This window comes from Hippocampus guttulatus, chromosome 20 (genome assembly GCF_054856545.1).
Source record: "Hippocampus guttulatus isolate MCC_2025c chromosome 20, RoL_Hgut_1.0, whole genome shotgun sequence".
Lineage (NCBI taxonomy): Eukaryota > Metazoa > Chordata > Actinopteri > Syngnathiformes > Syngnathidae > Hippocampus > Hippocampus guttulatus.
This window is the reverse complement of record NC_141280.1, coordinates 123,395-144,232: the sequence shown is the minus strand read 5'-3', so window position 1 is coordinate 144,232 and position 20,838 is coordinate 123,395. Positions and strand designations below refer to the sequence as shown.

The window sequence follows — 20,838 nt, the reverse complement described above, 5'->3', positions numbered from 1 at the left end:
ATTAAAGCACAATTCGACACCCGTTCGTCCCATTTTGTGTATCGCTTGTCCCCATTCGGGTCGCTGGTGAGCCCCTGTCTTTCCATGCTGACTCGGAGGCGGAGCCGGCCGGGGTGCACCCGGACTGGTCGCTGGCCAACGTCGGGGGGTATTTTGGTCAACGGTGGATTGGTCTCTCCGGTCAGTGTCACGTTTATATACAAACAATCGTTCCCGCTCACGAAACTAGCAGGTTGTCTTCGCGGGATATTGACATCGGCGATGACAAATGTCAGTTTCACCCAATGTTCGGAGTTTGAACGGGAAGTTTACATTCGTGACGCTTCCACGTGTCAAAAAAAAAAACAATAATGTAAGCTTATGTTATAGTATTATCATTTTATGTTTGAGCTTCATATTATTTCATGTTAAGCGTAGCTTAATTATATTCTGTGTAATTAGCTATATACGGTGCTTGCGTTACTCCTCGGGGTTGTAAAAGGTCGGTGCGGCTCTCGCAATCGCAAAACCGAAACGCCGACGTCCTTTTATTGTGAAGTGGATGTGTTTGTTTTCCGGTAATGACAGCATTTGCACCGCTAACTTGCTTAGCGCATCCAAGCCGAAAGGAGGGGGGGGGGGGGGGGGGACCAACACAATTGAAGAAATGACCATCGAGAACGTGGACTAAAACATGGCCCACAACGCAGGCCAGTTCTTACACGGTAAGCTCCGCCGGCCGCCACAGATTCAGTCGTCACGTTCCCGCCGGACAATAGACGCATTTAGCGAACCGGTGTCACCTCGTCAGTCTCAACGAAATATGAGCGGCAGCGGCAGCGGCAGCAGCAAGCAAGCGGCCAAGTGGACAACGTTAGCCTCGCTTGTCTGCACGTTATTCAAGCTCCAAAGCTGCCCGAGGCTCGGCCTGGAGGACGAGGACAGCAAACATAGTCGGACCGGTTCTGTTCGGCGGACTGAAAGCAGTCAGGCGAGCTAGCAAGCGGAAGCTAGCGGCGCTGTGACGAGGCCTTCACTCGGTTGGCTTTCGAGATAACGTTTCGGATGGAAACGCCTCGAACACACCGAATCGGACTTTTGTCTTTTTTTTTTAATCACTTACTGCTACTCGACTTAGGCATACAGTGTACGTGTTTAAAAAATGGATCGATGTACACGAGAGCAACATTGCAAGACATAACTTTTACAGAACATTGCAGTGACATATTTGCCCGTCGCAGATATTCAGAACCTTGTGACTCTTGTAAAATGGATGAAAATAAGAGCAATTCCTGGCCAAGGTCTAAATGCAAAGGGAATTGCTTCAACTGCGAAGAATGACTTCTTTAGCCATTTTCGTAAGGCAGGTAAGCTTGCTGAACACAGAAATGGACAGGATCTCACAATTCGTTCAAGTGATTCGAAAGCCGAGAGCCTCGGTCCCCCAAACCCCCCCCCCCCCAAAAATAGTGGGGAAACGGATACGTGCTTTAATTGAGCACTTAAACAGGCATGACATTTAAAAAAAAAAAAGAAGGTAAGAGTAAAGTACGAAGAAACACTCCGCAAGGTGTGAATTAAAATACAGCACAGTTGAGAGGGATGGGGGCCGGAAATCAGGGCTTCCTAGCTTTAAACTGCCCGCCCCGCTACCTGACCTCAGAAGCAGAAGAAAAGATTTGAGCTGGAAATTCATGAACTTAAAGGGACATATGGGACATCGCGTCGGCCCGGTACGAGCATCTTCGAGGACCGATCCCCAAAATGTGTCTTTTGTTGTTGTTGTTCTTTTGCATGTCCGCGAAGCTCTGGAAAGATCCGAAGCCGGCGGAGACGGCGGCTACAAGCACAAGTGGAGCTTCCCGTCCGGCGCCGGCGGAAAAGATGAGGACGAGCACTAGTAAGCGTCGGCGCCGCTCGCTTGGTTGCGCGGCACATCCGCTTGCCTTTCGGAACGTTGACGCGTCGGCTTGCCCCCTCAGCTCCGGCGTGATGACCGCGCAGGAGACGGAGCGGCAAGCGTCCGCGTCCTCGGATGGAAACGAGGTAAAGGTCCCGATCGGCTGCGTGTCTCCGTCGCCTTCCGTGCCATTTCCGTCTTAGAATTTCCGCTCCCCAAAGGTAGCGGCGATGCGCCCAGATTGGCCGAAAGCCACGACGGGCTGTCAAAATGCCGAGCGTGGCGTCCACGAAAGATCCCTCCGGCGGAAAGAGCGAGCGATTGCAAATTCTCGAGCACGCGCTCGGTCGAAAGTCAAATTGGCAACGTGACGAGATGGGCCAGAAGCGACGGCCTGTCAAAGCCAAAGTCGCAACGCCGCCAGAATGGCGAAAATCGCATGACGTCTTCCGGAGAAAGGCAATGGAGCCCAGTTGTTTCTCAAGCGAGCTGCCGGACGGAGCCTTTGCTTGCGTCCGCTGCTGGAGGAGCCCCGTCCGATCGGCCGGAAAGGTTCCCTGGAAAAGATCGGCCGCGCAGCGCGTGCGGGCCCGCGTCGCGGCCGGTCTAAGATGAGCGCGGCCTCGCTCGCCCTGCGAATGGAGCGTCATCGGCGAGACGAGCCGGCGAATGGCTCCGGCGCGTCAATTGTTCGCCGCTCAATCGGCGGATTTTGCGGGGCCGCGGGTCGTTCCCCGCCTTTGAATGGCATCTCCCGAGTCGCTGCGGGTTTGGGGGGTTTTTCGCCGCCGTCTCCACTTTGCTCCATGTGGGTCCTTGTCTCGAGCAGTGTCCCTCGAACATCCGCTCGGCGCACGCCGCGGCCGCGTCTACCTCACGTCCGTATGCGTGTGCGCGTGTGCGCAGTCTCCGTCTTTGAGGCACTTCACCTCCGCCGACCCCCCGAGGACGTATGAAAAGCGCCCGAGCAACGTCGGCAGGCACAAAAGGCTCAGGTAGGGCTCCCGAGCCGACGGCGGACCTTTTCATCGGCTTTGCGCGTCGCGTCCTTCCGGACGGCAGAAAAGTCCCCCGACGACCGCCGAGCCCAACTCAAAGCGACGGGATTGGTTGAATTGTCGAAGCGAGCCCCGTTTTCTCCGTCCGGGAGGCTCGCTTCGTCGGCTTGACCTTCTGCCGCCCGGAAGTCCGTTCGAAGGCCACGCCGAGAAGGGCCGCGCAACCTTTGGCCAGTACAAGGCTATCCGGTGTCCCCGAGCGAGGCCAACCTGCCGCCTTTGTGTTCCCGCAGCTTCGTTCCGTCCTCCATCGCCGTAAGCGACTACTTCATCATCAGCCCCGCCCCTTCGCAAGGACTCGTCCTGCAGGGCCGCCATTTTCAGCACGCGCAGGTGACCTCTGCCCTCGGGAAGCCCGGCCAAAGGTGAGCCGGTTGCTTTCACGCCCGCGTTGCTCTCGCGTGATGATGACGATGATGATGAAGATGCTCGGCGCTTGACAAACCCCCGTTCTCGTTCCCGCGCAGGAACGGGTCGAGCGGCGGCACGCGGCAGGCGACGGAGGTGGACAACATCGTGCTGACGTGTGCCGACGAGCCAGGTTCGTTTGCGTCGCCCACTTCCCGCGTGCGTTTTCAAGCCACGGAGCCCTTTCCAGGGTTCAAAATGACTTTGCGCTCTTTGACGATGACGCAATGCTAACGGCTCAACGTGCCCCCCTTTTTTTGGTGGGTGTCGACGGGGTTGGAGCGAAATGTTTTTCCCGTCCGTTAAACTCGACGTTGCCGCGCGCGCTTCCAGACGCCGAGAGCGCCGACCTGAAACGGCTGGTCCAGCAGAAGAGGAAAGCGTCGGAGGTAAGAGCCCAGCGGGGACGGGAACCCAGCGGAGCTCTTCCGTTTCTCCTTGCGGACTCCTCCCCGTTTCCATTTTCATTGCGTCAGTGGCCTCTGGTCAGAAAGAGAAGGTGTTTCTCCCCTTCCCCGGTGATTGGTGCTTTTTCTCTCAGACGGCGCCCATCTACCAGACGGCGTGCGGCAAGTGCCGCAAGCCGTGCGAGGACGGCGGCGAGTGTCGCCACTGCGGGAACAGTCCGGCGTGTCTGCCCCGTCAGCGGGCGCCCTCTCTCTTGCCCCCGTCGCCTCGAGCCCCCCTGCGATCTCAGCCCTGCAGCTTGCAGGCCTTCTACAAGGCCTCCCCCCCCGGCGGCGGCAGGCCCGCCCGCGCGGACGCCCCCCCGCCCGCCGGCCTGGCGGGCGCCAACGGCCGATCCCCTCCGCTGGCCAGCGCGTCTTGCTGCTACGCCACTCGCAAGTCGCCCAGAGGGAGGCGGGCGGCGGCGGCGGCGGCCCAGCAGCGTGAGCTCGACCACCCCAGTGAGTCTTGGCCCGCGTTCCCAACCGGATTGCCCCCAAAATGACCGATTGTCGGGTTGGACGGGCCGTTTCACGTTTTGTACCTAGATGGGAAGCCCTTTGTCGCCGTCAGGGAATTCAACCCGGTCTTGATGAAAGCGGAGGGGAAATGTGCTAAACCCCCCCCCCCCCCCCCCTTGTGATTTGCGCAGTCGTCTTGTCCAGCGACGACGAGGCCAACGACGGCAGCGCGGCAAGCGCGGGCCGACTGGACGGCGGCTCGCCGCAGCCCGCCGACTCGGCGCACTCGTCGCCGGCGCCCTGCGGCGGCGGAGTGGAGGCGGCGGTGAAAAGCGACGGCGAGCCGGAGGATCTGAGCGCCGACTTCTTTGAGGACGTCAACATGAAGTTTGTCATCCCGCGCCGAAGCAGAATGAAGGACCAGGTCGCTTTGGTTTCTTTTTCGCACATTCCAAAGCGATCCTTCCTCGTTCTTCCCAAGAAAGTGACAAGTGACCCAAGCCCTCCCCCCCCCCAACTGGCTTTAGTTCGGAAAGCAGCCCAGTTCTCCCAGAAGCAAACGTTCCAAAGTGGAGCCGGGCAAGTGTGCCAGCATCATCCTGCAGTGTCGAAGCGTCCGCGTCGGCACGCTACGCAGGATGGTGACCAAGCCCGTGGTGGTGAGTATGCGGGTTGCTTTGCTTTTTTTAACCCGCCGCTGAATTCCCTCTCACGGGCACTTTGCTCCTCTTGGGGTTTTTTTTGTGGCAGTTTTCCGTGGAGCACATCCTGCTGGAAACGGAAGGTGCACCTCCGTCATCGCGGCCTGTCGTCCCAACGGCGGCGCGCGCGCGCCCGCCCGCCCGCTCAAAGGGTTTTTTTTCCCCGCGCCAGGGCCGGAGCCGAACACGGTGGAGAAGGTGTGCCTGCGGGCCTCGGAGCTCATCAGCTGCGAGTGGTGCAGCGTCCGCAAGCTGCCCGTCTTGTTCTTCCAGACCACGCCCGACGAATGCGTGCGGCTGCGGGCGCAGCTCAACATGACGCAGCGCTGCGCCGGCCAGTGGTACGACTGTGCCGGACAACGTGAGTAGCGCCGCGGCTCTCGCTTTGTCAATCCGAAACGGAATGGGATTCGGCGCCGGCGTCGCGGCAATGAAAAGGTAACGTCGCGGGGGCCGCCTTCAAAATAGAAGCCGGCCAAGGCGATCGCTCCGGTGCCGGGGCATCCCTTGCCAAGCTCTTATTTTGAAGTCGGCCTTGACGGCGGCGCCCCGCCCCCTTCGCAGGGAGTGCGCTACTTGCTCGACGTGCCGGGGTGGCGCCACGCGGCGACCGAAGCGTCCAGGGCCCGCCGGAGCGATTTCCGTCCGGAACCGAAATGCCGGCGGAAGTCGCCGGGGAGGCGGGTACCATCTCAGCCGTTGCCGTGTGCTCAGAGTCGGACGAGAAGTACGTGGTGCTCATCTTCGTGGATGGCCTGGACATGAAGGAGCAGATGATCCTGGAGGACATCTTAAGCGAGATCGGCCGCAACAACAACATCGACAACTTTCCCGCCAAGTTGCCCTTTGACGAGGCCAACACGCGCCTGGTCAACTTCAACAAGGCCACCAAGCAGAAGCAAGATAAGGTGCCGTCCGCCGACGCCGCGAGCGTCCTTTGCGCGTGCCAACCCGACGGGCCGCGGGGTTTTCAGAGATCGCGTATTCAATGAGATCTCGCTCGAAAGGGATATGCCGCTCATCGCGTTGTTTTTATTTCTGGTGAACGCACCGTCCCGACTTCTTCGGAGTCGGGTCGGTAGACTTTTGCGGACAGCCGCGGCATGTGCGGATGGAGCGCTTCTAGTGGCCGTGTGTCTTTTGCGCGCAGTTGAAGGGCATCCCGGCCACGTCTCGGCGCTCGCCGCCCGCCAGGACCCTCGACGCCGCCACCTTCTTTGACCACGAGCGGCAGGACGTGGCCGACCTTCAGCCCACCTTCTCCGGGCCCGTGGTCAAGTGAGTGCGTCCGACCCCCTCCCACGGAGTCGCCGCGCGGGGCCGGCGACCGCTCCCGTTCCTGATGCGCGCGCGCGCTCGCTCGCTCGCTTGTCTTCCAGGCTGATGGTGTACCCGCCTCCTCCGGCCAAAGGGGGCATTTTGGTCACCAACGAGGACCTCCACTGCCTTAACGACGGAGAGTTCCTGAATGATGTGATCATAGATTTTTATTTAAAGTAAGCACACCGGCTCCGCACGCTTCTCCTTCCGCGTTGCGGCCTTGCGTCGACGCTTTCGTGCGTCCGTTATCCGCTTCTCCTCGCGGGCGTGCCGGAGCCTATCCCGGGCGTCATCGAGCGGGAGTCGCGGGGCGCGCGTAGACAACCGTCCATCGGCACTCGGGACAACTTGGTCTCGTTCAGTCGGGCCACCGTGGGTGTTTTTGGAATGCGGGAGGAAACCGCACTAGCGGACAAAACCCACGCCCGGCACGGGGAGGCCTGAGCCGGAATCCAAGCCTCTGGTTCTGTGAGGGAGACGTGCCGCCGCTCGACTGTTTCGTGTGAAATGAAAAAAAATGAAGGTTAGGGTTCGAGAAGTTTGGCTCCCGGTGATTTGTGGAAGGGGCTCCATTCGGACGACCCCTAAATGCCACCTTCGATCTCACCTTGTGCATTTCCATCCAGCGTCAGCTCGTCAACATTGACGTGCAATTTCTGCCCTTCCTCTTTGTCACGCTGTCTGTGTGTGTGTGTGTGTAGATATTTAGTTTTGGAGAAATTGAAGAAAGAGGACGCCCAAAGAATCCACGTGTTCAGCTCCTTCTTCTACAAGCGTCTCACCCAAAGGGAGAAGGGGAGCGTTCCCGACCGGAGCAACAACCTTCCGTCAGTATGCGCATCCGAGTGCTCCGGCGGCAACGCGGGAAATGTTTTCCTGACTCGTCGGCCGCTCGTTTCCGCAGGATTCACAAACGCAAGCACAACAGGGTCAAGACGTGGACGCGGCACGTGGACCTGTTCGACAAGGACTTCATCTTTGTTCCCATCAACGAGTCGTGAGTTGCGGCCTCCGGGGCGGGAAGGGGCGCCGTGGCTCGCGCTCATTTGGCCTCTGGTCTCCGTCAGGGCTCACTGGTACCTGGCGGTCATCTGCTTCCCGGGCGCCGACCCCCCGCCGGAGGAGCTCCCGGAGCACTGCCGCCCGCTGTCCCCGGACACGGACGTGCTGGACCCCGCCGCCGCCGCCGGGCGTAGCCCCCCTCGGGATCCTCCGCCGCAAGAGGCCTTCCCGGAACGGCACGCGCTGGCCCCCGCCGCCGGCGCCGGGCACCCTGAGCCGCGCCGCACAAGTCAGTCCGATGTGTTGGCCGCTACCGTCGGGGAGGGGGAACATCCGCAATGATTCGCTCGGTCCCCGCTCGCCGACCCCTCCCAAGGGTGGGCTTTTAGTGGGCGTTCCCACCGGGCTGAGCATTTTGGCAGCCCGTCGCTTGAGCCCAGCGATCTCGTTGCCTCGCGCGTGGCACCCGTCGGCTCCGCCGCACTTGCCGCTCACTCCGCGCCTGTTTGGGTTGTAGACGAGTTGCAGCAAATCGGCGTGCGTTACGCGGACGAAGACGGCGCCTTGACGTCCGACGAGCAGAGCTCGAGTCAGGTACTCGCGCCGACGCTCCGTTTGAGCCGCGCGGCGCCGGGCTAACGTTGTGACTGCGCAGGACGAGTGCAGCGACGACGGCGGGGCGCCGCCCGAAGACGCCTCGCGCTTGGCTTCGGCCCGCGACGCGTCTCGGGCCTTCAAAGCCCACGGCGGCAAACGGTAAGCCGGCGGGCCGCGGCGGCGCGTGTCGGCCTGCGGGCGGCGGCGCCGTAACGCTTGTTGTGCGCAGGTCCTGTATCCTGATCATGGACTCCCTGCGCGGTCCCGCCAGGTCCACGGTGGTCAAAACCCTGAGAGAGTAAGTGAGACGGCGCACCCGTGTCAGACCCGGGCGGTGTTTTGAACTCCACTTGGGTGCGCGCCCGTCGTAGGTACCTGGAGGTGGAGTGGGAAGTGCGCAAAGGCAGCCGGCGCACGTTTGGAAAAGAGGTGATGAAAGGTTCCAGTCCTCGGGTGCCTCAGCAGGACAACTTCAGCGACTGCGGCATTTACGTCCTGCAGTACGTCGAGAGCTTCTTCGAGGTGAACGTTTCCCGGCCGCCGCTTGCGCGTGTTGCTCGACGGCTTCAAGCCAAAGGCTGCTGAGGCTGCGCGACTTGGAAGTCCCAACAGGGAAAGGCCATTGAATGGAAGCCCCCCCCCTCACGTCGCCCTCCATGGTTGTCTTGCAAGATGTCTGACCTCGCCGCCGAGCGAGCGGGCCTCGCCGCTTTCATGCGGCAAGCGAGTTGGGGCAGCGCAAGCCCGAAATTTTTGCTGCGCCCCGAGTCGGAGGCCCGCGAAGGGTCATCCGCTGCCACCGACGGCCGGAGATGTCAAAGATCCGTTGCCTCAAAATCGCGACTGCAGAGGGATTTTACAGTATTTACTACAGTATTTATTTATTTATTGCGTGTGTCTGCGCAGAATCCCATCGTCAACTTCCAACTGCCCATCAACCTGTCCGAGTGGTTTCCTCAGCAGAGAATGAGGAGCAAACGGCAGGAGATCAGCGGCCTCATCCTGCACATCCAAGCCCAACAGGAAACCGACAAGGGCCGGGTCGAGCGGCCGGAGGCCTCCTCGGAAGAGGCGGACGTTGAAGAGACTTCCGGCTCCGTCGCTGTCCGGGCCAAGCCTCCCCTCACCCCATGAACTCGATACCCCTGGCGGGGCAACTTGATTGTACGCCCTTGTTATGCTACTCTACTCTGCTTCTCCACCAACACCTTTTACTTTGTATGAATAAAAGTCCAGCGTTACTGTTGCCACGGTAATATCTCTTTGGGACACGTTCCTCCCACTGGGGGTCCATCATTTACTCTCCCGTCATGAAAACAAATTCACGGCCGGAGTTCCCCATGCTACATTTTACAGGCATATTTTACAACCCGCCGCAGTGATATTAACGTGGACCGCTCGCTTTGAAGTGTTGAGGATCGAGATGGAATCCGGCCAAAGTGGTCCGGTGCCGCCCCCGGTCCCTTTGGCGCCCCCTGGAGGTCGAGAAGCGAGCCGCAGCTTGGCTTCCGTTCCCGGCCCGTGACGTCACGCGGCCAATTTCCCAGGCCGGCCGCGGGACTGGGAGGCGACGAGGGCGGCCGCACACTCGGCGACTGGGCGGCATCGACGCGGAGGCCACGCAGCGACTGGCTCGGTTCGCTCACCTGCACTTCCGGCCTCGCTCCAGCCAGCAGCATTCGCTCGACGCAGCCCGCCGGACGCCCGCAGGTGAGATAATGAATCGGCACCTCCGCCCCGCCGTAGCGAGCGACGTTGTTAGCTAACGCCGATGGCGGACGGCGCCGGTCCGGCCGAGCCACCGAGCGAGCGACCTCACGGACCGTTCGCGCTTCGCGGTGTCTTTTTGTGTCGACTCGTAACACTGCTGCCATTATGGCTCGCGGTCACTCGTTTTCTTCGCGACAAAGGCAACATTGTTTTTGCTACATAGCGGACCGCCTTCAACAGCACTGCGCTTTTCGCCCGACGCCGCGTTTGAAGCATTTACAAACGGTCGCTCATCGTTCGCGGCGCACCTCTGGACAAATTGGTGACCCGGACGACATTCGGCGCAATGGAACGAGGGGTTCGGGCTCCTTGTGGAAACGGCCTCAACTTGGAGGCGCTGCCATCGGCGCCGACGTCACAGTGCAGCTCGGAGCCCCCGGCGAGCCCGTCTCAAAGGAGCCCGTTTTCAATCGCCGCGTCATCGGGGAATTCGACACGGGAGGGTTCGCCATGCGGATATGTCATGGAGCCTCGCTTCGCCTCGCCTCGGCTTCGCTCGGCTTTGCGTGTGTAGCCGCAAACCAAGTGAAGTGCAAACTTTCCTTTCTTTTCGCAGTTTGCGCGTGCACGTGTTTCGCGTGACACAAAGGCCGAAAATGTAAGCGGGGAGGATTGATGGGTGAGAAGCGAGGACAATTAGAAAGGATTTGCCCGGTGATACTTTTCACCGGTGGGGCCTCGAAGGTAAGAAGTCACTCACGTGACCTGTCGAAAAAAGTCGCGTGACTTTTCGAGGACCCAGGTGGCGCGGGAAGCGGCCATCGCTCCGCAGATGATTGACCTTTATGACACGCGCCATCGGCCGGCGGTTAATGTTTCACGCTTTTTGCGGCCCGCGCGGATGACTCGCCGACGGGCGACCGACAAACTTTACGTCCGACGAAAAGGTTTGACGAGGAACTGGGCGGGTGTGGTCGCGGCGTGCGCGCAGATAAGAAAGAGGAGCGCGGGCCAAAGGTCGCGTGCGGCTCGACGAGACGACCGACGTAACGCCCGAACACCTCGAGAGGGAGGAGCGCGGGCGCGCCGTGAAATGAGCGATGCCGTCTTTCGACGACCTCATATGCGACCGATGTCAAACATCGATCGTGTCGTTCGACGTCGATCGCCGCAGAGTGTCGTCGTGCTTGACGTCACCCCTCGGCGACGTTTTCGATTGCGAGTGAACAACGCCGCGGAGCGGACGAGCGAGGTCACGTGCGCGGTGGTCCCCGAAGGCTTCGCGGTCACGACGGCGATGTCGATCGATGGGCGTCCGATCGGCTCTGCGCGAATGTCACGCGACGCGCCGTCCCGCGCGGGAACGAGCGACGGCTCTTGTTGATTTCAAAGATGCAAAGAGTTGTCGGGCGGGCGCCCGGGGGCTCCTCGTCGCCTTTCTCGGACCGTGGAGCGCCGGACGTCGCTTCGAGCCGCCCCGTTGAAAACCGAGCGAGCCGCCGTTGTCTTCCAGAATCGAGATGGAGGACGGCAAACCCGTGTGGGCGCCGCACCCCGTCGACGGCTTCCAGTTGGGAACCATCGTCGACATCGGCGCCGACAGCCTCACCGTGCAGCCCCTCAAGCGCGACGCCAAGGTCAGACTCGCGCTGCGCTTCAGATCAACCGCTGCCGGCAAACATGGCGTCGCCCGTGTCGCTCGCGGATCCTCCTCCTTTGAGCATTGCAAATCAATCTGGCGGCCCGTGGTTAAATGCTATCTTTTGCGGGGGGGGGGGGGGGGGGCGACACGAAACGCGAGTTTGTAGAAATGAGTCTTGGACCGAGATTGAACACAGAGGTAGCAGGTCCAGTTTCCGTGGGCGTGACATTCCCCAGTCCAGTCCGGCAGCGGGTGTGCCGGCAACACGCCAGTGATGGCGCCGGCGACTCAAAATCCAAGTCGGAGAAGACGAGCGAGTTCAGGGGAGCGGGGAGTCGTTGTTGAAATTCAAGTTCAATGCAACTGTTGTGGAGTTTGCTCGAGTCGTTAACTTATTCAAGGCAAACGAAGCATCTTCACTTGCGGCTCATCCGTCGGATCTTCTCGGGTTTCTCGCCGACGAGAAAAAAAGCGCTCGCCTCGTCTGCGGGACAAACGGGCGACCGTCCTTTGCGCCGACTTTGTCCCTCTTGCGTCTTTGCGTCCTTGCGCGCTTCCCCTCCGGAATGAGGCCGAGCAAGAGAAAAGCGGCCCCGCCCGCGCCCAAAATGCCGAAGGTTTGGAATGACTTGTCCTCCGGCGGCCGCGCCTGGCGAGCGGGCGGGCCGCCAAAAGCCGCCGCGGCGTTTTTGCTGATGCCATGTCTGCGCAGACGTTCGTGGCTGCCGTCGGTCAGGTGTTCCCCGCCGAGGATGACGTCGACAAGCACGTGGAGGACAACTGTGAGTTCGCCTCGCTGACGACCGGCTCCGGTCGCAATGTCGTGACGAGGGCGCGCGTGTGTGTGTGCGTGTGCGCAGGTTCCTTGATGTACCTCAACGAAGCCACGCTGCTCAACAACGTGCGCGTCAGGTACAGCAAAGACAAAATCTACGTGAGTTGCCTTTGCAAATTGTGTCGCGACGACGGCGGCGGCGGCACCAGACTTGCGAGCGGCAGTCAAAAGGCTTTGCCTCGGTTGTGGTTGCGCTCAGACGTTCGTGGCCAACATCCTGATCGCCGTCAACCCGTACTACGACATCCCCGAGCTTTACTCGCCGCAGACCATCCAGCGGTACCGCGGCCGCTCGCTGGGCACGCTGCCGCCGCACGTCTACGCCATCGGTGAGAGGCGCCCGCGCCCCCGCCCCGCCCCGCATCGCGCGCTCGGCGCTGACGCGGGTGTGCTCCGTACGCAGCCGACAAGGCCTACAGGGACATGAAGGTTCTGAAGATGAGTCAGTCCATCATCGTGTCGGGGGAGTCCGGCGCCGGCAAGACGGAAAACACCAAGTTCGTGCTCAGGTGAGGCGGAAGGCGCGTCGCCGCGGCCGGCGCGGCGACGCGGCTGACGCGGCTCGCCGCTCTCGTGACAGGTACCTGACGTCGTCGTACGGGACGGGCCAAGACATCGACGAGAGGATCGTGGAGGGTACGCGGCCGCCACCCGTCGGCCGGGCCGCTCGCCTTCCGTGATGACGCTGTGACTTTGCTTGCCCCGAGCAGCGAACCCCTTGTTGGAGGCCTTCGGCAACGCCAAGACGGTGCGCAACAACAACAGCAGTCGCTTTGGCAAGTTTGTGGAAATACACTTCAATGAAAAGGTACCGGCGCCGCCGCGCGCGGCCTTTTAGCGGGACGCTCCGACCGCGATGAACCCGCGTCCCGTACTCGCGGAAGCCTTCCGATCCCGAACGTCCCGCCTGCGTTTAGAACACGGTGGTGGGGGGCTTCGTGTCGCACTACCTGCTGGAGAAGTCTCGCATCTGCCGTCAGAGCGGCGAGGAGAGGAACTACCACATCTTCTACCGCCTGTGCGCCGGCGCGCCCGAGGACATTCGGCTCAAGTTTCACCTGGGCTCGCCGGATACGTTCAGGGTAGGAGGACGGCCGGCGTCGGACGGCCCCGCCCGTTCCCGCTGACGGCCCGCCCGTATGCCTTTCAGTACCTGAACAGAGGCTGCACTCGCTTCTTTGCGTCCAAGGAGACGGACGGGCGGATCCCGGACAACCGCAAGAGTTCAGAGGTAGCGTCCGTGCGCTCGCGTGGTTTCCCGTCATAGGCGCGACCCGGACTCAGGCGCGCCCGTCCCCTCCGTCAGCACGCCAAGGCGGGCCCGCTGAGCGACCCCCTGCTGGACGACCACGGCGACTTCCGCCGCATGCTGGTGGCCATGAAGAAGATCGGCCTGGACGACGCGGAGAAGCTGGACTTGTTCCGCGTGGTGGCCGGCGTGCTGCACCTCGGCAACGTCGACTTTGAGGAGGCGGGAAGCACCTCGGGTGAGGGCCCGTGCGGGGTTGAGCGCCAAAGCGACGACTCCGCGCTCACCTTCTGTCGTCGCGTGACTTTTGCTGCGCTCGGGACTCTCTCACCGCTCTCTCGCTCTCTCGCTCTCGGCCAGGCGGCTGCAGCATCAAGAAGCAGGCTAGCCAACCGCTGCAACACTGCGCCGAGCTGCTGGGTCTGGACCAACTGGACCTGCAAGGAAGCCTGACCTCCAGGGTCATGCTCACCACAGCGGGGGGCGCCAAAGGAACCATCATCAAGTAGGCCGCCTGCCTTTCTCCCCCCCCCGAGCGCGCTTCCGAGCGTCTGATGCGCCGTGCGTGTCGGTCAGGGTTCCTTTGAAAGTGGAGCAGGCCAACAACGCTCGCGACGCCTTGGCCAAGGCGGTGTACAGTCGGCTCTTCGACCGCGTCGTCACCAGGGTCAACCGGTGCTTCCCCTTCCAGTCGTCCGCCAACTTCATCGGCGTCCTCGACATCGCCGGCTTCGGTGCGTGACCGCGCGCGGGCGCCGCCGCCGCCCCTCGCCGCTGACCCCTCGGCTTTCCCGTTCCCGCGCAGAGTACTTTGAACACAACAGCTTCGAGCAGTTCTGCATCAACTACTGCAACGAGAAGCTGCAGCAGTTCTTCAACGAGCGCATCCTCAAAGAGGTCGGTCAATGCCGCGGATGAAAACTTCCCCGCACCGGGTTCGCACGTTCCCCGTGTCACTTTGAGCATCGGCGCGGGCTCGTTCGAGTGTGGCAAAGTTGCGTTTTGGCGGCGGCCGCCCGGGCTCCGCGTTTCGCGTCGACGCGAAGCCCCTTCCAAGATGGCCACCCGTCAAGTGACCGAAACATCGCTCGGGGTATAAGAACTCAGTAACGGTGTTGACCCGCAGGAACAAGAACTGTACCAGAAGGAGGGGCTGGGAGTCAACGAGGTTCACTATGTGGACAACCAGGACTGCATCGGTAGGGAGGGGGGGGGGGGGGGTGACTCTCGACTCGAGCCGGCAGAGCCGCACCGTGAATTGGGACGTGCGCCTCTGCTCGCAGATCTGGTGGAGGCCAAGGTGCTGGGAATCCTGGACATCCTGGATGAGGAAAACCGGCTCCCGCAGCCCAGCGACCAGCACTTCACCGACACCGTGCACAACAAGCACAAGAGCCACTTCCGCCTGACTGTAAGTCCGAGGCCTTTTTTTTTTTTGTTTTGAACCCCCTCGTCCGAGCCGGCGGCATCTTACGCGCGCGCCTGCGACAGATACCTCGGAAGTCCAAGCTGGCGATCCACAGAAACGTGCGGGACGACGAAGGATTCATCATCAGGCACTTTGCGGGAGCCGTCTGCTACGAGACGGTGCGCGCCGCCGCCGCCCGGGGCCCGATCCGTCGGCCCCGTCGGTGACGCGCGGCCTCTGCCCTGTCGCCGCTCAGAACAAGTTTGTGGAGAAGAACAACGATGCGCTGCACACGTCGCTGGAATGCCTGCTGAGCGAGTCCGGCGACCGATTCATCCGAGAACTCTTTGACAACGCGGCCAACGCCAACGAGAGCAAGCAGAGGGCCGGCAAACTGGGATTCATCAGCGTGGGCAACAAGTTCAAGGTCAGGCGCCCGAGCGGCGTCCGCTCCCGAGGCCGATCCGACGCCCCCTCGGGAGGAATCGTCGCGCGCTCCGACTCGACTCGCGTCTTTGCTCTTCTCGCAGACTCAGCTGAACATTCTGCTGGACAAGCTGCGCGGCACGGTCAGTGGCCGGTGGCGCCGGTGAGCTTTGAGCGCGAGGCCGGGCTCGGCCTGACCGCCTGCGCTTTGGGGCTTTTTCCGACTCAGGGCTCCAGCTTCATCCGCTGCATCAAGCCCAACCTCAAGATGGTCAGTCACCAGTTCGAAGGCGCGCAGATCCTCTCCCAGCTGCAGTGCTCGGGTCAGTCGCCGAGAAGGCGCTCGCGTTTCGCTTCGAGGCCCGTCGTCGTTGGCGTTGAGCCGTCGGGATGATCCTTGTCGGAGCAGGCATGGTGTCGGTCCTGGACCTGATGCAGGGCGGCTTCCCCTCCAGGGCTCCCTTCCACGAACTCTACAACATGTACAAGAAGTACATGCCCCCCAAGCTGACGCGGCTCGACCCGCGCCTCTTCTGCAAGGTCGGTCCGCGTCGCGCCGCGCGGCGACGGCGCCGTCGGCGTCCGTCGGCACTTTCCCCTTCTGTGTATGTTGCAGGCCTTGTTCAAAGCTTTGGGACTGAACGAGAAGGACTACAAGTTCGGGCTGACTCGAGTGTTTTTCCGTCCCGGGAAGGTCGGCGCCGCGCCCGCCGCCGAGGAGCGACGCTTCTTCTCGTCGTGACTTTTTCCTCCTTTTTTTTTTTTTTTTTTTAAGTTTGCCGAGTTTGACCAGATCATGAAGTCGGATCCAGATCACCTGGCGGAACTGGTGCGGCGGGTCAACACCTGGATCATCCACAGCCGCTGGAAGAAGGTCCAGTGGTGCGCCTTGTCGGTCATCAAGCGTAAGGATCTCTTTCCTGCTCCCGCAGCCGCCGGCGCCGTGAGCTTTGCCCCTCGGCCGTCGTTCCTTGTCCCGCGCTCCCTTCGCCTCCTCGCTCGCGCGGCCTTTTTCACCTCCTCCCGCGATTTTGGTGACGCCCGCTCTGTCGAAAGGTCGGGCGACGCCGCTGCGCTTTGCCATCCATCCATCTTTTATTTATTTTTTTAATTTTCAGTTGTTAGCCCAAACAGCGAAAGCGCAACAAGTCGCCAAGCTGCGCAAGACATTTTGAAATGGCGACGGGGGCTGACGATTGTTTCCAAAAAGCAAGCAAAGTGCGCAAAACCGGCGAGGGGATTTTAGCGTCCGCCCCGGTGCAGCGAGGAGCGTCGCGGCCCGCCGCCGAGTCTGCGGCAAGCCGTTTGTTGACGCGCGATGTCGCGCGTTTGCCCGCAGTGAAGAATAAGGTGTTGTACCGGCGCGGCGCCTGCATCTCCATGCAGAAGACGGTGCGCATGTGGCTCTGCAAGAAGAAGCACAAACCTCGGTGGGTGGCTCGCGTCCGCGTCGCCGCCTCCTTCTCGCGCTCGCGCCCCGACGTCTTTGGCCCCTGCCGTTATTCCCGGGCGGTCCCGCCCCTTTACCCTCTTTGTCCTCCGTCGTCTCGGCGATCCGCCCCCCGCCCGCTTCAGGATCGACGGCCTGGTGAAGGTGCGCCACCTGAAGAAGAGGACGGAGCTCTTCAACGAGGTGGTGGCCGGGCTCAAGGAGGGAAAGGAGGAGATGAGCGCCCAGGTGGAGCGGCTGGACGCCGAAATCTGCGCCCTCGCGCTCAAAATCAAGGTGGGCGCCTCGAACGGCGGCGGGCCGACGCGGCGCCGGGCCGCCCGCGTCACCGCTGCGCCGCGCGCCGGCAGGCCACGGAGATGCGGCGCGCGGACATCGACCGCGACTACCGCGCCCTGGTGGCCCGCTCGGAGCGGCTGCTCGGCGCCTTGCAGAACAAGAAGAAGGAGGAGGAAGAGCGCGAGCGTCTGCGCCGCATCCAGGAGGAGATGGAGAGGGAGAGGAAGAGGAGGGATGAGGAAGAGCGCCAACGCCGGGAGGAGGAAGACGAGAGGCGCGCGTGAGTCTCCGGCCGCCGTCCCCCGCGTGCGGGGACGGCGGCCCTCGGCGCGACAAAGAAAACATGGCGCATGCCACATGGCGTGCGAGCCCCTGCAAAAAATACTCCCCAAACCTTGCCAAACAAAAAAACAAAACCCCTCCCACACCCACATCCTCACTTAGTTTTTGGTTTTTTTTTTAACCCGGTGCGTCGCATGCACGAGGCCTGGCCCTCCGGCGCAAAGGTTCAAGAAGCAAAAATAACGGCCGTCTTTTTCCCGGCAGGAAAGCCGAGATGGAGATGAAGAGGAAGCAGGAGGAGGAGGAGCGGAAGAAGATGGAGGAGGAGCAGAAGCGGCTGCAGGTGCGTCTCGTTCCCGACGCGTTTGGACGGCGCCGGCAAATGCGCCGGCGACTCACAAAGCCGTCCCGCGCGTCCAGTTGGAAATGGAGCGGCAGCTGGAGGCGGACCGGCAGGAGGAAATCTCGCGGCAGGCGGTCCTGGAGCAGGAGAGGCGCGACCGCCAGCTGGCGCTGAGGATCGCGCGGAGCGAAGCCGAGCTCATTCCGGACGAATCGCAGGCCGACGCCTCGCCGCGCAGGTAAAAGGCCGAGCGGGCCGAGGGGCGGAGCTCGGCGGGCGCGCTTTTAACGGCCGCTTTTGCTTGTTCTCCTCCCGGCAGCCCCGAGTCGTCGTCGCTTCTGTCGTCTCCCGAGCGAGCAGCGTAAGAGCTTTTGAACTTTGAGCCCGCACGACAACTCCCGCGAGCCCACGATCGCGCGCCACGGGAAGCGTCGTCCGATCGGCCCCGGGCGTCGCGCGCTCACCGCATGTGTGACGGTGATGCGATTTTGTCTTTTCAGCGCTTACGCTGGGCCCAAAGTGTCCAATTTGAGCATGTAGGTAACACCGCGAGCCCGCCGGCCAAAGCTTTGTGCACCATCGAGTCTTGTTGTTTGTTGGCCGGCCATTTTGTTGAATCGTGACCGTGATGAAACCTTGTAGGGAGGAGATGGCCAAGGAAATGAGCGAGCTTCTGGCGAGGTGCGTGCAAACGTCTCGACTCGTCACCGGAGGGGCGGGGGTGGTGATTTTCAAATCTACTCCGACCGTTGATCGCAAATTGATTCTTTTGTCATCAATTGATCATCCGTCGCCTTTTTTTGGGGGGGGGGGGGGGGGGTGTTGATGAAGGTTGCCCAAAGAGCAAGTGAGTTCAGCGTGCGACGCCATGACGCCTTCTCTTCTTCCGCCGTCGTCTTCCTCTTCTCGTTTGGCAGCTCGGGCTCCGGAATCAACGTCGGGCGCGGGTTCCGGGCCGTCTTTTGCGCTGACCTCCCGCGTCCTTTTTGTGTCTTTTCCGTGTCCCCGTCGTCAGAAGTCCTCGGGTTCAGGCCGGCAAAGCGGCCAGCGGCGCCAACGGCAAATACCAGCTTAGCAAGTGGAAGTACGCCGAGCTCAGGGACGCCATCAACACTTCCTGCGGTGAGAAGCGGCCTCTTTGTTGGCGTGTGGGTGTCGCGTGTCTCGGCGTGCCGTGTTGAAACGTGCCCGCGTCCCGCAGACATCGAGCTGCTGGCGGCGTGCCGCGAGGAATTTCACCGCCGGCTGAAGGTCTACCACGCCTGGAAGTCCAAGAACAAAAAGAGGAACGCCGACACGGAGCAGCGGGCGCCCAAAGCGCTGACCGAATACGGTAAGCTCACGACAGAGTTGCGGGAACTATCCGGGTTGCGGGAGGGGCGGGGCGAGCCCCGATGCGTGGGCCCCCTCCGCGGAAAGCCGCCCGCTCACGCCCGTCCCGTCCCACCCTCGCAGCCCGGCGGAACCCGCCCCCCCCCGTGCCGGCCCGCCAGTATGAGCCGTCCCTGAGCCGGCAGCAGCGCTTCTTCCGCATTCCCTTCATCCGGCCGGGCGACCGGTACAAAGAGGCGCAGGGCGAGAAGAAGGGCTGGTGGTACGCCCACTTCGACGGGCCCTGGATCGCCCGGCAGATGGAGCTGCACCCCGACAAGCACCCCATCCTCCTGGTGGCCGGTGAGCACGCCGCCGCCGCCGGACAAAGACGCGACGAGGCGCTTTCCTCAAATGAGCGCGGTCTCGCCAAAGGCGCGTCAAAATCGCACGCCGCGCCGCGCCAACGGAGCCGAGCGAAAAAGTCAACGCGACCCAACCGTGCCCGACGAGCGGCCGCTTCTTGTGGGATTTCTCCGCGTGCTGCGGCGCTTTCCTCCCGCATTCCAAAACGCGCGGCGGAGGTCGATAACGCTCCAAATGGGCCCCGGATGCGAGCGTGAGCGCCAATGTTGGCGGGCAACCCGTCCAGGCCCAAAGTCAGCCGGGAGGAGAAGCGGCCCGGGTCGCGGGCGGATGATTACGACTGGGCTCGGTCGAGGTCGTGGCCGCGTTAGCTGGGTGACGGTGTCCCGTTCCCCCTCAGGCAAAGACGACATGGAGATGTGCGAGCTGAGTCTGGACGAGACGGGCCTGTCCCGCAAAAGGGGCGCCGAGATCCTGCCCCGCCAGTTCGAGGAGATCTGGGAGCGCTGCGGCGGCGTCCAGTACCTCCGCAGCGCCATTCAGAACCGCCAGGCGCGGCCCACCTACGCCACCGCCATGCTGCAGGCCACCTTCAAGTGAGAGCCCGCCGCTGAGGCCGCTCGGAAGGGAAGCGCCGCCGCCTCCTCTTTTCTCTGCCTTTTTTTTTTCCTTCTGCTTTTTCGCGGGGGTTTAACGACGAGGCCTCCTCCCCCTCCTCCGTGCTAGGAAACGTCAGGGACAGCTTTTGATGCGGTGATTCTTGTTTACCTCGCGTGCGATTAATGAATCCAAACACGGACGCTCGTGAAACTAATGACCAAGCCTACCAATGTGAAGCGATGACCAATAGTGAGGATGTTTTTTCTTTTGATTGTTGCCGCCGCACAACTATGCATTTGCCAAGTAACGTTAGCCACGCTAACGCCGCCTCCGTCGTCTCCCGCCACCGTGCCGGCGTCGGCCGTATTCAAGCAAGCGTGGCCGCTGGCTGTTTTCCCTTAATACCGGCGCATCGGGTCGCGGGGCGAGTTTGACGGCCAGCTAACGACCGGCTAGCTAAGGATCTTTAGCCAATGTGATTGAAGGACCAATCAAACTTTGATGATTTCATCAGCTGACCTTGTAAGGTATCTTTGAACTGGAAACGAGCTACCACACTGGATGGGGGGTTTTTTTTTGGGGGGTTTTTTGCTATGATGTTGGGGGGAGGCGGGGGGGGGGACATTGCCCTTGAGCAGCGCGTGTGTACTCGTGACACGCTTCGAGCCAAACCCGCCGGCCTCACCGACGACTTCACCGCTTTGGCACGCGCGAAGCGCATCCTCGCCCGATCCCGACACCTTTTGGCGTTGCCTCTCCTCAACTCAATAAAACGCGCTTGTGTGCCACCTGACTCAAGTCGTTGATGTGTCTACGGGGAATCTTGAACCTGTCTTTGAATGCTGAATTGGAATTGCACCCCCAAAAAATAAGAATACCCACAAGGGACCGGAAGCTGCGTGGCCAAGACTCGTGCCCAAAAATCCATTTTTAAGCGTGTGTGCGTGTGCGTGTATCCGGTCTACGTTTCAGCCCGTTTATCAGTCATGAAATTGTTGATGAATATTGATTGAGTCAGTTGAAACATTTTCTACTCGCGCCCCAACAATTTTAGACGAGGAGCA

At 61.5% G+C, this 20,838-nt stretch overlaps 2 protein-coding genes across 7 annotated transcripts; both read left to right on the top strand.

Annotated features, from left to right (window-relative positions):
• Window positions 1-582: 582 nt before the first annotated feature.
• Window positions 583-9,119, top strand: senp6a (SUMO specific peptidase 6a). 3 transcript variants are annotated; one of them, XM_086100943.1, is made up of 23 exons: window positions 583-704; window positions 1,786-1,879; window positions 1,962-2,025; window positions 2,786-2,874; window positions 3,171-3,302; window positions 3,405-3,478; window positions 3,679-3,734; window positions 3,887-4,253; window positions 4,445-4,677; window positions 4,781-4,912; window positions 5,004-5,037; window positions 5,127-5,315; window positions 5,669-5,862; window positions 6,105-6,232; window positions 6,334-6,450; window positions 6,976-7,101; window positions 7,179-7,271; window positions 7,342-7,565; window positions 7,794-7,870; window positions 7,932-8,032; window positions 8,103-8,171; window positions 8,245-8,395; window positions 8,780-9,119. In XM_086100943.1, exons 1-23 carry the CDS (start codon window positions 674-676, stop codon window positions 9,005-9,007), a joined length of 3,003 nt encoding a protein of 1,000 aa, XP_085957069.1. In that variant the 5' UTR covers window positions 583-673; the 3' UTR covers window positions 9,008-9,119. The 3 variants fall into 3 exon arrangements, with proteins under 3 accessions (XP_085957069.1, XP_085957070.1, XP_085957071.1); XM_086100944.1 differs by lacking the exons at window positions 1,962-2,025; window positions 2,786-2,874; XM_086100945.1 differs by lacking the exons at window positions 583-704; window positions 2,786-2,874 and having other exon boundaries at window positions 1,787-1,879.
• Window positions 9,120-9,415: 296 nt separating this feature from the next.
• LOC147187266 (unconventional myosin-VI-like) lies at window positions 9,416-20,567 on the top strand. 4 transcript variants are annotated; one of them, XM_086100937.1, is made up of 35 exons: window positions 9,416-9,583; window positions 11,097-11,220; window positions 11,938-12,007; window positions 12,086-12,159; window positions 12,260-12,389; window positions 12,464-12,569; window positions 12,641-12,696; window positions 12,771-12,868; window positions 12,978-13,142; window positions 13,211-13,291; window positions 13,367-13,547; window positions 13,670-13,814; window positions 13,886-14,043; window positions 14,115-14,206; window positions 14,436-14,508; window positions 14,593-14,720; window positions 14,801-14,896; window positions 14,974-15,144; window positions 15,248-15,286; window positions 15,373-15,466; window positions 15,553-15,683; window positions 15,760-15,837; window positions 15,919-16,048; window positions 16,483-16,573; window positions 16,719-16,869; window positions 16,944-17,152; window positions 17,419-17,497; window positions 17,575-17,735; window positions 17,817-17,858; window positions 17,998-18,033; window positions 18,140-18,178; window positions 18,513-18,619; window positions 18,699-18,830; window positions 18,953-19,171; window positions 19,575-20,567. In XM_086100937.1, the coding sequence occupies exons 2-35, from the start codon at window positions 11,104-11,106 to the stop codon at window positions 19,772-19,774; spliced, it is 3,879 nt and encodes a 1,292-aa protein (XP_085957063.1). In that variant the 5' UTR covers window positions 9,416-9,583; window positions 11,097-11,103; the 3' UTR covers window positions 19,775-20,567. The 4 variants fall into 4 exon arrangements, with proteins under 4 accessions (XP_085957063.1, XP_085957066.1, XP_085957067.1 ...); XM_086100939.1 differs by lacking the exon at window positions 9,416-9,583 and adding an exon at window positions 10,121-10,327; XM_086100940.1 differs by lacking the exons at window positions 17,998-18,033; window positions 18,140-18,178.
• The last annotated feature ends 271 nt before the right edge of the window (window positions 20,568-20,838 follow it).

Bases quoted from the DNA above. Each gene is read 5' to 3' on its own strand.
- LOC147187266 (XM_086100937.1), top strand. From the start codon at position 11,104: ATGGAGGACGGCAAACCCGTGTGGGCGCCGCACCCCGTCGACGGCTTC. The intron at 15,467-15,552 runs GTCAGTCGCCGA...TTGTCGGAGCAG, and splicing joins CTCCCAGCTGCAGTGCTCGG to GCATGGTGTCGGTCCTGGAC. The intron at 17,153-17,418 runs GTGAGTCTCCGG...TTTTCCCGGCAG, and splicing joins GAGGAAGACGAGAGGCGCGC to GAAAGCCGAGATGGAGATGA.
- senp6a (XM_086100943.1), top strand. From the start codon at position 674: ATGGCCCACAACGCAGGCCAGTTCTTACACG. The intron at 6,233-6,333 runs GTGAGTGCGTCC...CTTGTCTTCCAG, and splicing joins TTCTCCGGGCCCGTGGTCAA to GCTGATGGTGTACCCGCCTC. The intron at 8,172-8,244 runs GTAAGTGAGACG...CGCCCGTCGTAG, and splicing joins GTGGTCAAAACCCTGAGAGA to GTACCTGGAGGTGGAGTGGG.